This window comes from Triplophysa rosa, linkage group LG19, assembly GCF_024868665.1.
Source record: "Triplophysa rosa linkage group LG19, Trosa_1v2, whole genome shotgun sequence".
NCBI lineage: Eukaryota > Metazoa > Chordata > Actinopteri > Cypriniformes > Nemacheilidae > Triplophysa > Triplophysa rosa.
Window position 1 is genome coordinate 13,898,428 of NC_079908.1, and position 15,593 is coordinate 13,914,020.

General features: G+C 36.3%; 2 protein-coding genes across 3 annotated transcripts; one reads left to right on the forward strand and one right to left on the reverse strand.

Annotated features, from left to right (window-relative positions):
• Positions 1 to 365: 365 nt before the first annotated feature.
• Positions 366 to 9,571, reverse strand: pde6b (phosphodiesterase 6B, cGMP-specific, rod, beta). Its single transcript, XM_057360251.1, has 22 exons — positions 7,831 to 9,571; positions 6,843 to 6,995; positions 6,121 to 6,210; positions 5,888 to 6,028; positions 5,736 to 5,810; positions 5,597 to 5,661; positions 5,416 to 5,482; positions 5,267 to 5,314; positions 5,043 to 5,192; positions 4,810 to 4,953; positions 4,664 to 4,729; positions 4,201 to 4,347; positions 4,007 to 4,114; positions 3,648 to 3,757; positions 3,480 to 3,567; positions 3,300 to 3,400; positions 2,913 to 3,020; positions 2,760 to 2,823; positions 2,598 to 2,672; positions 2,260 to 2,343; positions 1,994 to 2,147; positions 366 to 1,810 (listed from the first exon to the last, which is right to left on the reverse strand). Exons 1-22 carry the CDS (start codon positions 8,299 to 8,301, stop codon positions 1,752 to 1,754), a joined length of 2,568 nt encoding a protein of 855 aa, XP_057216234.1. The 5' UTR covers positions 8,302 to 9,571; the 3' UTR covers positions 366 to 1,751.
• Positions 9,572 to 12,556: 2,985 nt separating this feature from the next.
• On the forward strand, positions 12,557 to 14,510 carry rbp4l (retinol binding protein 4, like). Of its 2 annotated transcripts, none has more exons than XM_057361116.1 (6): positions 12,557 to 12,679; positions 12,842 to 12,963; positions 13,061 to 13,197; positions 13,791 to 13,903; positions 14,005 to 14,217; positions 14,304 to 14,510. In XM_057361116.1, the coding sequence occupies exons 2-6, from the start codon at positions 12,847 to 12,849 to the stop codon at positions 14,312 to 14,314; spliced, it is 591 nt and encodes a 196-aa protein (XP_057217099.1). In that variant the 5' UTR covers positions 12,557 to 12,679; positions 12,842 to 12,846; the 3' UTR covers positions 14,315 to 14,510. The 2 variants fall into 2 exon arrangements, with proteins under 2 accessions (XP_057217099.1, XP_057217100.1); XM_057361117.1 differs by having other exon boundaries at positions 12,846 to 12,963.
• Positions 14,511 to 15,593: the final 1,083 nt, after the last annotated feature.

Genomic DNA, 15,593 nt, shown 5'->3' on the forward strand with positions numbered 1-15,593 from the left:
AAACTTTGCTTTAGTTAATTTGTATACATGTACACTTTTTATGAGGACCTAAATATATACTGTATGTAAGAGTGAGGAACAAGTATCAAATGTATTTCAAGAAAATTGTCAGAGAATTTCTAGTAACGCAGATGTGTAACTATCCAAATAACCATTGCAGGTAACACCCAGACATCTAGGAAAGGCAGAGTGGAAACTGCTGAGAGTTCTCATGAGATAAGAGGCTTTCTTAGCGACTGAGTCACTAAGCAGAAAGGGCTGTAAGGCCATCACATCTGAGCCATGTAGTGGAAGAACTGTTTGTAAATGTATCTCTTGGTTTTACTAAGTAAGACAACAACAAAGTTCATAAAAATAAACCGTTTTATTCTCATGGCATTGGGCATACAGAAGTGATGCATAACATTTCTCTGGCATATTGCGAATGGTTTGAAATCATCATATTTGATGTTGAATCATGATGTTAGACATGCATTTAGTTCTTGTGAAAAAAGGATGACATTTGCAATGATAGTAAATATAATTTGTATCAGAGCTGATTGATTTTAAATATCAATTTTCTTTGCTCCACTACTTTTATGTGAAACATAAGCAGCATCTTTGTTTAAAAAGCACAAAGAACAATTATATGCACTAACAACACATCTTTAGTATTTACTTTAAAACTATAAAGATTTTTTTATGTATTTCAAAAATGTAGAAGCTCATAAAATGTATTTATTTACACAATTAGATAAACAACTGACATCTATTGATTTTTTTCAGCATTTTATGGAAAGCCAGTGCTTCCTATAAAATGAAACGTAGGGAAGTATCTAAATACCTTTATGAAAAAAATCACACACAGATCATTTCTGAGGGTTCAGTGTGATCAGGTGAGCTGAGAGTTTACTGAATGAATGGTATCAAGGCCACTAGTATTAGTTTTCTCTGTGAACGCATGTCCCAACAGTGGAATCAATGAGTAACAAGACATTTCTCAGTAAAACACACCCATGACACCGCTTGATGTAAATCAGTCAGAAGGACAGTTGCTCATTACCTGTCAACTTAAGTGGAAAAACTTACAGTTGTTAAATAGGCCACCAACACTCATATGTTTAGCTATATTTTTGCTGTGCACTATAGTGTTTGCCTATGAAAGGGCAAACTGAATACTCAGCTTTGGTGCGATAACTTTTAGAGGGACACAATTTAAAACGTCAATGAGATGTCTACCACACATACAGCTTTTGTGTTTTTAGATATTTAGGGCATACTTAGGTTTCCCATGACAAAAGAATAAAGCAATGTTGCAATTATAAAATGGAGAAAACGTAAAATAATCATGGATAAAAATCCAGAACCAGAAGAGGTCAAGATCATTTTAATCATTTACAGAAAATATGATGCTAATGTCTTCTATTGATTTTTTTTACATTTCAAAAATGTCAATTATTATGATGAATAAGAGTCTCATTCGCCCTGTTAGCATTCACCTTTCATTCTCTACATAAATTTTAAGTCTGCCTTGTGACCAAATAAAATATAACGGAATACCATACCCAATGAAAATGCTTTTAACGAAACACTTTGTCCCAAAAGATACATTATGAAATAGCTGTTCACCTGTCTTTCTTTGGTAACAGATGGTCATTTGGCTTGCTAATATCATATGCATTGATAATGTTTGCCCACTTGCTCTCTTATTGCCTCTCGTGTGAGGGTACCTGCTTACCCCCCCCCCCCCCCCTTTTTGCTATTCTCTGTGTCTAGCAGATTGTGCAGGTCTTAGACCCAGAAGATCCAGTGGCGTTGTTGGCAGATGCAGCTGTAGAAAAATCGCCAGAAATAAATAAAAAAACACAAATTATTTAAAAGAAATACACTATAACACACAGTAGCATTACAATATTTGGAAATATAACCTTGAGCTGTGAACGGGCTCTGGTTAGATGTTCCTTACGATTTACTACATATACATTGAACATAAACAGAAAAGACGAGTTCAAACCTTTGTTGGCAGCTGCCTCCTGCTTGGCCTTAGTTGCCTCCTCTAATTCCTTCAATTTCGCCTCATATTCATCCTGCCTCTCTTCCCAATTCTTCCGGTTGTTCAGAATCCCATCATACATCGGCTGGATGGCAGAGTGAAAGCGAGAGAACTCCTGTGAAAAACAGAGAAGTGGGTTGCCAAGTGACCAAAATATGATCAGTCAAAATTCTGTATTTGATCATTTCTGTCAACAAGAATTTCTCACTCTCTATGCATAAACATACCTTGTAAACAAAAGTACAGACAAAGTCGATAAAACCGCACTGAAGTTTAGGCAGATCACCAGCTTTGTTCCTGTCCATCATGGGCTGGAAAAAAACATTTATTACAACAGGTACTGTGAAGGTATAGTTTTGTTCGGGGACCCCTTAAAGATTAACAGGAGACCCCTTAAAAACTGTACCATTAAAGAAACACAATAGGTCCTTATGATACAATTATGTACCCAAAATGTACAACATTTTGTTTTGTACCTGCATGAAGGAACCCTTAAGGGTACAAACCCAGTGACGACTAAGAAGTTCAGTATTTTTGTCTAATGTAACAATAAGCAGGCACTTACAATGGGCTGTTGCTCAAGAACAGTTCTCTCAAGGTCACCCTGCTCCCAGAATTCAGCGGCTACAGAGAGGGCAACCTAAGAGATGAGAGTGGCAATGAAATCTTCTGACCCTGGCACAGCGAATAACAATTTGTATAATCAAAAGATGGTACTTTTTCCTACCTTGCTTTGTACCTCCCAAGGCTTTGTGATAGCTGAGAGGTCACATGCCGTCATCATCATGGCCCTCGTCAATGAATAAAAATATGAAAACATTTATACTACACAACTGTGGTGTTAAAACGTTTAAGTGAGGTTATAACTGTAAACGCTTACATTACAATTTCTTTCCTTGTTGTTTCAAGAGACATGAAGTCTACCCATTTCTTCTCATCCTCATATGTCTCTGAGAGATCCACAATTTTCTGGAACATTGTCCTCTTTCTTTAAGACACAAATTCAGTTGGTTTGAGTGTAGTGAGGTTTGTTATTTTAATTCATTTTTATTATTTTTGTTAAAGGACCAGTTCACCCAAAATGCTAATTCTGTCATCATCTCTTTAAAGCTATATTCTGTCAATAACAGTTCATAATGAGGTTTACAAGTTAAATAATGACATATTTATTTCTGAATTATTTGGTAACTTCTCAAAACATATATCAACTTTATAACAGATTATAACATGACATCACATGAAATGTCATATACAGCTCATAACTTACTTGAAGTACAAGGCAAGGTCAGTTGCAATAATAGCAATATCGATGAGATGGAAGGCATGTTCTGTTTGTCTTCTGTTGAGGTTTTGGAAGATGTTTAAAGACTAAGAAAAACATTCATATGTCAGTATTAAAAATCAATTTGACACAGACCATCAAGACTTATGGTTAACCCACTCATACCTCATCTCCTAACAAGAACTTGCCAAAGTCCAAGTGATGTCTCTCAAGAATGGAAGATCCATGTAGCTTGGCAAGAGGATTCAGGGACCTAATTACAAAACACATAAATATGATGATAGGAAGTAAAAGTAGAATTCAATTACTAGTCAAGTAGAGTCATTCTCTCACTTCACTTGGTAGAGATTATTTGTGCCTCTGTGGTCAATATCATGCAGGAATCCAGCAGTAATCATGGCCATCACCTCCAAATCTGTGTAATAGCGCTTCAGTTTCCCTGTCTGCCTCCATAAAACACAGAAAACATTTTCTCATTCAGATTTTTCTCACATTTTGTGTGTTAAAACACATTGGCTCATCCAATAATGTGAGTTTGGGGCGGGGCTACTCGCTTGGCTGAATGTTGGCAGATGAGGGCTAGTGCTCGAAAAAATTTAACTGCAAAAATATTTTTTATTTTTATTTTTGCAGTTAAATCAATTATCAATATACATGTAGTTTGGACCCCAAGCATGCTGAGCAGATCATACCGTGAGTAATGTGAACATGGTTTGCCCAACGTTGAAGCCGTGTCTCCAGTTGTGATATGTGATTTTCCTGTAGCCTTTGCTCACCGAGTACATGAACCTCACCAAAACCTCACAAAAAACAGCAGTCAATCATCATTTCAGTTCTGTGAAATTTCACAAAACACATGCTACTAACAAAGGATATGTAAGGATACCTCTTGAGGGATCTGGAACTTTCTGACCACTCCAACTTCATAGTACATTTGGATGCCACACATTACAAGCTCCAATTCAGTGCAGTCAAAATCTGAGAAATGGAAGAAGTAGATATCGAACTTTTTTGGCCCTGGAAGCTCTTTTTTCTGCATGAAAAATAACAATTGAACAAAGAAAGTCAAACAGTCATCTTTCATTATGAGACACAGATGAACCAACTCAAAAAGAACAAATATGCAAATAATTGAACTATGACTGTAAATTATGATCTGTGATAGGTGAACCAGCACAATCTAAAAATACTGTAATTAGTCCTGCGCTTTACTTATTTATAACATTTTGAAAAGCATCTGTTGAGTGCTGTTGCTAATCCTTCATCACCAAAGGCGTCAGAAAATGTTATGTTCAAAGAACAAATTCTTACTTCCAGATATTAAAAGAAAAGTAAGCTGATGGGTGTACCAGAATCTCCAAAAACTCTTCTTCATCGCAGTCCCCGGGCTCTCGGTCAAAATACTCTCTTGTTTTCTGGAATAGAAACACCAATGAGAGCCTTGAAGAAGTCTAATAGAAGAATTAAGGTTTACATGGTTTTCAATGGAACTTACAAGGATATCTTGAATCTCATCATTTCGACATTTGACGTGGTACAACACCATATCCTGGGCGATGTCTTTCCTGTTCTCCAGCTTATTCATTTTGTCATATGTGTCTGTGTTGAGGACCGACCAACCTAGAAACTGCGTCAAAGCCTTTCAGAATAACAAATGCATCTAAGAGTCAATCACAAGTACTCAAATATCTTGCTTTTTGACGCTACCTGTCAATCAAACAGCTATACCTCCATGAGTTGTTCATCGAGTTCATCGAATGGTTTGCCATCCTTCCTGTTGTAAAAAGTTGCAACGCCAACAATTTCTTCTTTTTTGTTGACAATAGGCAGGGAAAGCACATTTTTAATAGTCCATCCACTGTCATCCAGCGGCTCTGTCTAGAGAAACAACAAAAATGTTATTGTACTGCAAAGCGAAATTTTAATCGTAAACATTAAGACTATATATCTACCTGGAATTTGAACATTTCTTCGGCTGCCGCATTCATGATGTTGCAAATCTTGGCCAAGCAAATAAAAACAAATGGATAAATAGATACATTCGATTTGGTCTACTGTCATTTGCATGTACCGTCATTCCCAAAGTAGAGAAGTCACTTACAAATCCACTTTCAGCTACATACGTGGGTAATCCACTAGCCAGGGCCCAATGGTCTCCAGTTGGATTTCTTTGAAACAAGAAATGTTTTTTAGCAACAAGAGGATGTTTACATGTATTCTGAATTTAGCATCATGTGTCATTAAGTGCACCGAAAAAAATCACCAAAGAGAATAAAACTTACGGTATGACCTTGATGTCCTCTTTTCCATGCAAAATATAATCAATAACTTTGTAGAAAATTACTTCCTAAGTGGAAAAAATATAAACTGGTTTCAGCATTTTAGACAGCTTAACATAAAATGTAAAAAAATGAAGTTTACTCTTCCATCTGGAGTTACAGGACCGGAATACGGTGGCTGCTCTCCCATCAACACAGGCCAAATATCAAAGAACTCCTGCAAGACAACAAAGCCACAGTCTTAAAAAGAGAAACAGGACTGGTGGAAGACTCTAAACTCAATGCGCTTTGTACCTTTTCCTTGGTCATGTCCAGCAGGCCCACAGAGTACCTATCACAGTTGAGGTAGGCTCGCACTGTGTACAAAGCTTTGTGAAACTGTCGCTCAATGTCTGTGAGCTCTTCAAACACCTTGTTAGCTGACCACAACAGCAGCTGTGAATGAGACACATAAAACGTACTACAATTTTTGAATTTATTCATAACAATGACACCATTTTTACTGTGTGCAGCTTATACAGACTGACCTGTCCTTTACGTGTTTCACAGTTGTGTAGGTAGCTCAGGTGAAAAATCTTCAGGTTCAGAGAGCCAACTTTTAAGTACTTTAAAAAAAGCTTTAAACAAAAAGCAGACATTAAACACTTTTACTCCATTACACCCAAAACATTCTGCATTGTTTTACATAAAACAGTCTATTTTTATGCTTATATGACACTTTATCCAGATTCAATACTTTTCAAATACTTTTAAGCATTAAAGGTCCAGTGTGTCATTTTTGGAGGATCTATTGACAGAAGTGCCATCTAATATACATGTCTTCAGAGGTGTATAAAGACCTTACATAATGAAGCGTTATGTTATTATTACCTTAGATTGAGCTATTTCTATCTACATACACCGCGGGTCCCCTTACATGGAATTCACCATGTTGTTTCTACAGTAGCCCTGAACGGACAAACTGCTCTACAGAGCATGTTTGGTAAAAACGTTATCTCCTTCGACAAAAAAGCGAAAATGTGACGACATCTTAGTCCTGTATCAGCCACCTTAGTGCTACGAAAGGGAGGGGTGGAGTGAGCCATTGGTTGCAATTCACAACCTCACCACTAGGTGCCGTTAAATTTTATACACTGGATCTTTAACAATTTGTCACAAATTCTTTAAAACAGCTGAAATAAATTCTGACCAATGTTTTGCTGGTTAGTTTGTGTTGATTAGGTAAAGAGAAGGGAAGACAGTCACTTACATCCTCATCTTCATCTGTGAAATGAGGTCCAGTGATTTTGTTGACAGCCATGATGACAGCGACCACATCCTTGCCGTTCATGATGGGTGCAGCCAAGAGGTTGTGTGTAATGTATTCGGTAAGTTCATCAACAAATGAGCTGAAGTGACTATTCTAGAGTGAAAGCAAAGGTCCTTTTGTCATAAACACACGCTGCTAACACAGAGTTGTAGTTTGAAAACCAAACTAATAATTGTCTTTTTATTGTGGTGCTTAGCACAATTATAACTAATCATTTTTACGTATATTAAAAATAGATTAAAAAGTACATTAAATGTTTTCACTCAATTAACAAAGTTAACAAATCTGTGGTGTAAGTTATTTTTTTCCAAATGATTAAAGAATAATCTTTTCAAGTTTTTTGTGAACTACTGGAAGTAAATTTGGTCTTTTAAAGAGCCATGCACCTGTGAATGCCATAGATATAATAATCCGGTAACACTTTAGAATAAGGTTGCATTTTTTCTAACATGAGCTAACAATGAGCAGTGTAGTTTTTCAGAAACTGTATTATTCTTTGTTAATGTCCATACAATTATTCATGTTCATTTATGGTGCATTAACTAATGTTAACAGATACAACATTAGATTTTGAAAAATGTACTAGAAGCTAAATGTTGAAATGAACTAGTATCAATAAATGTGTTGTTCATTGTTAGTTCATGTAAGCTAATGCATTAATTAATTGTTAACAAATCCAACCTCATTGTAAAGTGTTACCCATAATCCTTCATGCTGGACATGGGTCATCGAATATTAAAATAAATGGATTATGTCAAGAGGATTTGCCAAGCCTCAAAATATGGATTGACCATACCTGCAGTCATGAACTATACTACAGTAATTTAACCAGTTTCTAATAACAATAATTTACACATTCATGCTTAAATAAATACCATGAGTTACATATCTCATGTAGAGATATTTTAAACTAGACATTATGTCTTACTTGTGTAACATCCTTGACATTGATGGTCTTCTTGGTTTGAGCAACATGTCCCACAATACCGATGTCAAGAGGGAATACGATCTCAGAATCTGGAGCCACCACACAGTCATCTAGCTCAGAATTTTCATTCACGTTAAAGAGTCGTGTAGCCAGCTCAGCGATGCCGTTCCGCTGTCGATACATAAAGAGGCTACACCTGTCGGCGTGGATCAGAGCGCTGGTCCTCTTCAGGATCTTAAACATCACTTTCTCCATATTTACGTTCTCCTGCATGTCTGTAATAAGATCGTAGAATATCGCTCCCTCCTCCACTGAGCTTACGTCTTTATAAGTATCAATATCCACTTTGGATTCTGGTATTCGCATGATCGAGGCCACGGCGCCCGGTTTGAGCTTTCTGTTAAAATAACTCTTAGCGAAATCAGGGTTTCCGTCCAAGAACTTCTCCACGTCTTCCTTTTTGACACTCATCTTGGGTTTGGGAGCTTCTACCCCGGCCAAGTAAGGAAAGTTCAAATGAGTTTAGGAATTCAAATATTTTTTTACAGCATTTACTCAAGCTGTTGTGAAAAAGAGAAGTGATGTGAAGAGACACCTGCAGCAGCAGGGGCAACCCGAGTCCAATCCAACTGACATCAACGGCAAGGTGTTTTCCTAATAGTGTTGAAGGTGAATGAGGATCTGCTGTAGTGAAACTGATCAGGTGACCTTATCAAAGCCTGAGCCAATGGCTGAACTGTCCTCCACCTCACACACTCTTTCTTCTGGGAGAAGAGATGCTTTTAATGAAAGTTTAGGAAGTAAACATATGAAGTCATGAAGCCTGTGTTGGTTGGCAACCATCCGCATGCATTTGCTTTGTTCCCCTTCGTATCCTCTTGCAGAAGTCTGGCCTTTACAGTACAAGCTCTTTAAGTTCTTATTAAAAACACACTCCTCATTACTAAGCCCTATTTAACCAGGCCACTAGCTGATTATCTCAGCACCCCGGTCGTCTTCTTACTCAATGTGACTGCAACCAGGAGAGCTGTGAAAGGTTTTTTTTATAAATAAGGGACATGTATATATACTGTATATATATGAAGATTTTTTTCTTAATTTAGTTGTTGAAATATGCAGTGGTACCACAGGATGTGTCGAAAATATCAGTCATGCAACACCAAAATGATATGAGAAATAAAAAACATACTGTATCAAAACTATTACCATGGATCTATTTGAACTTCATTTGTATGACAGTAACAGGCATAATCTCTAAGGCATATTGCAGTAGCATAGCTGATATTATTCAACTATATACAACAATACAGAATTACAACAGTAGTGTCAAGTATTTACAGACATATACATCAATGCATGTATGGTGTTCATGTTTTGTTACTCAGCCAATGTTCACAGGTCGAGTGGACCCATAGAATTATTCAGTTCAGCCATAAAATCAAATCAACACAGCCATAAAAATGTGTGTAAAAATACTTCACAGACATTTTCTTTATCCTACTTACAAGCCACATAGAACGCATGTGGTTAATATTTGTCATCCACCTCAGTTAAATCGTATTAATGATGGAAAAAGAAAATGTACTAAAAAAGAACAATCTGTGATAAGGCCGAAAAACGTATCTTGAATACATATAAATGGCAGTGTTTAAAAACAAAAACAAATAATCGCGTGATTTTTTAGTAAACTTTAAAAACGGGTCCAACAGACCACACAATGGTTGCCTCCTTAAAGGGATGAAAATTCTGTCATGAATTACTAAACCTCAAGTTGTTCCAAACCTGTAAATGTCTTTATTCTGTTAAACACAAGGAAAAATATTAGAGATAAAAAAACATTCAAAATATCTTTCTTTGTGTTGAACCATACAAAGAATTTTTTACAGGTTTGGAACAACTTGAGGGTGAGTAATTCATGACAGAATTTGTTTTGGGGTGAACTATCAATTTAAGACGACTCACTTCATTGTTTTCCTCATTTTATAAAAGCTTCTGCTAAATGTTAAATGTACGGTGGATAATTTGTGATATGAAAATATCATGTCATGCCTGACCGCATATAATATTATTGTCATGCTTTTAATTGTGAGTACATTTTATGTTATATTTTAAATCGATGGACGGCATCTTCATAAAGTTTATACCCCCGTAACCATCTTAGACAAAAGGTCATGGGGATAATCAGCATATTAATAGCTCCATACCTGCACAAAAGCAAGTTACAGCTTTGATTGCTGAGGAAAACACAACGTCCTGTGTACAGCTGAGTACTACTGTATTATTTGTTAAAGAAAGCAATCCCAACAGTTGTCTTAATAAGAATTAGGAATTAGGTTTAAAAACTGCACGATTAGTTTAGCAAATATTTGCTAAACTAATCATGTGTATGCTACATTTAGATGCAGATAAAAAAAATATTGTTTTTTTTAAAACAGTTTTAAAAATGAAGGCATATTTTTGGGATCTCAGTAGCTCTCCAGGTGAGTTTCTAAACCTGCAAGAGCTGTTTCTGCTTAGATCTATAACCAACCAGTTCATGTAGATTAAAAAATAAAGGTAAAAGTCCTTGGTTAACAGCAATTTTGTGTTTGCCTACAGATATTATATGATGCAATAAACTTTCTGGACATATTATGCAACACATTTTATTTAACTGCACTAAATCCACCCTCCAGTGCTTTTCTAAATTGTTATTTTGCAGGTGCGCCACCTAGTGATAGTAATCAGTCGTTATTCCACTGATCATACAGTTTGCAAGATGATATGAGATCAGATCGACAGAGAAAGCTTGGAAAATAAATCAAATCAAATCAAAATAAAGGACCAAGTCTGTATTACGAAAAAATATTAATTGTATTAAACGCACTGTCTTTGCTATAATGCTTTTAATCATCTAAATCCTGCTGTCATTACCCCAAAAGCCCACAAGATCGCAGTAGACAACACAACTTGACTGACTAGCATAATTTGCATCTGAACCTAAGCAGTGCCTTTGTTTTTAAACGTTTCATAGGTTGACCAAGAGCCTTGAGCACATGCGGAATTTGAGGGATTAGGCTCATGGTTTATAGGGTAAAGTCTATGAGGACCACAAACAAAACAGAAGGGTACTTGTGTGCTGGATTTGCATGAAACATCACAATAGTTGGGATTAGGGATATACTGTACCCTTTGAAAAATAACAAAATATGAAAAAGAAATATTTAGAGACTTTTTTGCAAAATACAATAATTTTGTGTAAGACGTTTTACCAAAACTACAATATACATTGGGAACAGAGGTGTAACCAGGTTAGATGTTGTCAGACATCAACTTTAGCAATGGTTGTTTAACAGCGCAACCAAAAAGAGTTCAGTTTTTCTTTGTTTAAACAGATTTAGAAAAAGAAAAATGAAAAAAGAAATGAAGATCTTAAAAAAAGAACTGCACTAATCTCTGCGCGGAGCTCAGGTGCGAATAGATAACATCACTGAATGCTGTGTCGCCAGAAAGGTCAGATCAACTTTATGCTGTAGTTTAAAGCCATATCTCCACCATATGGAGTTGCTTAAAACTTAAGTCTGAACATATTTGAATGTTATGCAATTGAACTTCTCTGTGATTTCAATGTAACATGTGATCGGATCACCCCACCTGATCATCCCACAGCTCCTTCAGGACACTGTGTGTGAGCCAAGGGTCCACGTGCCAAAACCAGCTTAGTCCTCTTGCTTCTGAAACAAAAAAAGTTTGTTATTTCAAAATACAAGTAATAAGAGTACAGAGATCATATTGTACATTAAGTCTTTTTATATATTCAAGGTCTGGCATAGAGCTATAAAGTATAGAGGCACATGAGAATACTAATGAAAGGCAAACCTCTTTTTTGCGATGTTTTCACAATAACAGTAACAAGATATCTAATGCTATATGATTTGCCAGAATAATAATAGATGTCTTTTCCACATGCCATTAATAGATAACAGTCCAACTTTTCACTTTGTTGCTTTTAAAATTATACATATTTTTAAATCGCATAATAGACGTTATATAATTCATAACTGAGTTAGACATTGAGAGAGACTATAAGTCTGGACAATATCATAACAAATGAGTCAGAATAGCTAATGATTAAGATAAGATCTTGTATAAGAGGATAAAAATTCATAGATGAGGGTGCATAAATATGACATAATATGCTTTTAAATCACTATACCGTTTTTTTATAGAAAACTGACAAATCTGATACAAAAATACATTCATTATTATATAATAGATTGTCATAAGGAGAAAAGCTGTTTCTGTAATCATGTCCATCTAAACAAACAGACACAAAGCCATTAGAAGCCTATTGTACCTAAGATAACACTGGACCACAATCAGATGCTTTAATAAATATAGAGCATTTTTGTTATCAATTTACCAATGTGAATGTGATTTACATATTAAACTGCTACAATAGCAATATGCCGTTAATACTGTATAAAAAACTCAAAACAAATAACATTACATAACAGATGTTCAATATAAATAAAACAAAAAATACCTTTATCTGCCAAACTTCTATTTTTTTTACAATAAATCAAAGTCTAACAATATTCCATTACATAATTCTTTAATTGTTTTTATGGCAAGGTTCAACTGAGAAGCCAGATTACAGTAAGGATTTCTAGAACCGGATTAACCGTAGATTTAAGCACCTTATTTAGTCACAAGAAGTGAAAATAATCAATAAGCCTGTGTGTGGAGTAGGTATAAAGCGGCTCTTCCTCAACGTAAGACAACACAGACCGGTGGAGAACCACAGAGAGAGATCCTACACCACAAAACCTTTCCGTCCCTGCACTTCAAAAAACAACAAAACAAACAGGTAAGACCCAGTCCTACGTGTAGGCCTTCTGGGCCACTCATGCAGTCTAGTGCACTTTTCATATTATCTAACAAAATGCAACTTGCCATCCGGACTATTGGAATAAACAGAATGTGTTGACTAGTTGGCAAAAGCTTCATTTGTACTTTTCTTCTCTGCTAGACAGAATGGAATACTACAAGTTTGCTCTGCTGGTGGTTTTCCTATCCTACATTGAACGCTGCTGGTCTGCTTCATGCATCGTGGACAGTTTCACAGTCAAGGAGAACTTTGATCCAAAGCGAGTATGTGTGCATTTTGATGCCCACAGGTCATGGTCTTGTTTGCTCATTTATAACGTTAATGTCAAACACTCATATTTACGTGACTTGTGTCTTGTAGTATGCAGGCAAATGGTACGCTCAGCAGAAAAAAGATCCAGAGGGGCTGTTCCTCCAGGACAACATCTCTGCTGAATACAACATTGAGGACGATGGCACCATGACTGCCTCTTCCAAGGGTCGTGTAACTCTTTTCGGGTCAGTGAAACAATAACTATAATTCTGCTAAAAAAACAGCTTAAACTGGTTTGCTGGGTATAGCTGGTCAACCAGCTTGGTGGCTATATGGGCTTTTTCAAAAGGTTTTGGGTACTTTTAGCTTTACATGCTAGGAGGCCAGCTAAATCAGCTAAGACCCACACAAAAATAAAAATTATGTCATTATTTATTTATTATCATGTTGTTCAAAACCCGTATATGACTCTTTCTTCTGTGGAACGCAAAAGAAGATATTGAGAGATGTCTCCGTGGTTTTGTGTCTATGCAATGGAAGTCAATGGAGGCTAATGTTGTTTGGTTACCCACATTCTTAAAATGATCTTCTTTTGTGTTCTGCCAAAGAAATAAAATCATACAGGTTTGGTTTGGAATGAAATGAGAGTGCTTGAATTATGAAAGATGAAATATTGAATTTTTTATTTTTGGGTGAACTATCCCTTTAAGCTTTTTAGCAGTAAGGGAAATTATAATAATATACAGGAATCCCATGATTTTTGATACAGATATATTGATAAACAATTGGTGACATTATGCTAATGCTAATCCCACCATCTGTTGTTATATCTCTACAGGTTCTGGGTTGTGTGTGCTGATATGGCGGCCCAGTACAGCGTGCCTGATCCCAGCACCCCTGGAAAGATGTTCATGAACTACCAGGGCCTGGCTAGCTATCTGTCCAGTGGAGGTCATAATACATTCAGATTCATACATCTGTACTCAGTACGGTTCAATTTCTGTACCAACATAAGACATGTCATGTGATTCACTTGTTCAATGTTAACACAGGTGACAACTACTGGGTCATCGACACCGATTATGACAACTACGCTATCACCTATGCTTGCCGCACCCTGAAGGACGACGGCACATGTGATGACGGCTATGCTCTCATATTCTCACGCAACCCCCGTGGCCTTCCCCCCGCAATCCAGCGCATCGTGCGCCAGAAACAGGACGAGATCTGCATGGCTGGTCAGTTCCAGCCCGTGCTTCAGTCTGGTAAGTCGCAAAAATTATTTTGAGCTAAAACACAACAAGTGGCACAGACAGTTTTGTAGCTGACTTTTTCGTCTGTTGTTTTACAGGTGCTTGCTAATGTTTTCGAGCAAATGAAGAGGGAATAATTTAGTGTACTGTCAATGGACAAGGCATTTGGGTCATTTCACTGCTGTAGAGATGCATGGAACAATGTGTGCATACGGGAAAGACCATGTGAAGCTTTTTATCTCTCAAGGGAATGTGGAATTTGTTGTACTGGTGAATCTGTGACAATAAATATTTTTTAAACAAAACTTTATGCCTCATCTTTTACAATGGGTAAAAAGGTTTTTCATCTACTTGGTTGTCAATACGCAGACAACAACTGATGACTCCAAGCAAATGACAAATAAATTAAATTTACTCACCCTGTATGGCTTTCTTCTGCAGAACACAAAAGAAGTTACTTTGAAGAATGTTGGTAACTGAACAATAGTGGTACCCAATTTGTACCGCTGTTGTAGGGTTACCAACATTCTTCAAAATATCTTCTTTTGTGTTCTGCAGAAAAAAAGAAAGTCATACGGGTTTGAAATGACAAGAGGGTGTTTAAATAATGACAGATTTCATTTTGGGGTGAACTGTCCCTTTAAGTAGCCATGAGTTAATACTTCAAACCCAACCGTATTCTTCTTATTAAAGTTGTTCATGTGACCCTTTAGTCACGACTCACTGTAAACCCAGATAAGTTAAGATAACTAAAAAAATTGGGGAAACTTATTACCTCAAAACTTTTACGCTGATGAACTCAATTCTGTTGAATAAAGGACACTAAACACATAAGAACCGTAAAGTCATAATAATAATTTTGAAAAAAATAGTTACGTTTCAATGCTGTCGTGAAGGAACAACAGCCAATTACAGTTGGACCATTATGTAATGCCTTCAGAACTAACAATTAAGATTTGAAATGCGTCTGTTTTCCTCCTAAGCAAATGCTCTACCGTCTGCACAATGGTAACCTCTTGAAATCACTAATGTTAAAAAACTCTTTAAATAACAGAATAGAACAGAATACTAAACATTTATAAGCCTCCTCCCTTTGTAATCTTGTATAAATCCATAGAATAACACTTTATTTCGAGATTTACTTCCATTATGCAGTCCACACAAAGCATGCTGGGAATCGCTCTGACGTAATCGGAAGATATAATAAAACATTTTGAGTTAAGTGAATTCTTATTTTTGAGTCCCTGGAACTCAAAATATCAAAATCGTTAAACACACTTAAAAGTTGTAAGATAAACAAACTTTTTCGCAGTTTTGAGGACAGTTCGCTTATTTTGTCTGTCTGCACAATATTATGTCTTCCTGTAGCTTAAATACAGTATACATAG

Bases quoted from the DNA above. Each gene is read 5' to 3' on its own strand.
- rbp4l (XM_057361116.1), top strand. From the start codon at position 12,847: ATGGAATACTACAAGTTTGCTCTGCTGGTGGTTTTCCTATCCTACATT. The intron at 12,964-13,060 runs GTATGTGTGCAT...TGTGTCTTGTAG, and splicing joins AGAACTTTGATCCAAAGCGA to TATGCAGGCAAATGGTACGC. The intron at 13,198-13,790 runs GTCAGTGAAACA...ATATCTCTACAG, and splicing joins GGTCGTGTAACTCTTTTCGG to GTTCTGGGTTGTGTGTGCTG.
- pde6b (XM_057360251.1), bottom strand. From the start codon at position 8,301: ATGAGTGTCAAAAAGGAAGACGTGGAGAAGTTCTTGGACGGAAACCCT. The intron at 3,758-4,006 runs GTATGATCTGCT...TTATGGAGGCAG, and splicing joins CCATGTTCACATTACTCACG to ACAGGGAAACTGAAGCGCTA. The intron at 2,673-2,759 runs GTAGGAAAAAGT...CTCATCTCTTAG, and splicing joins CTTGGGAGGTACAAAGCAAG to GTTGCCCTCTCTGTAGCCGC.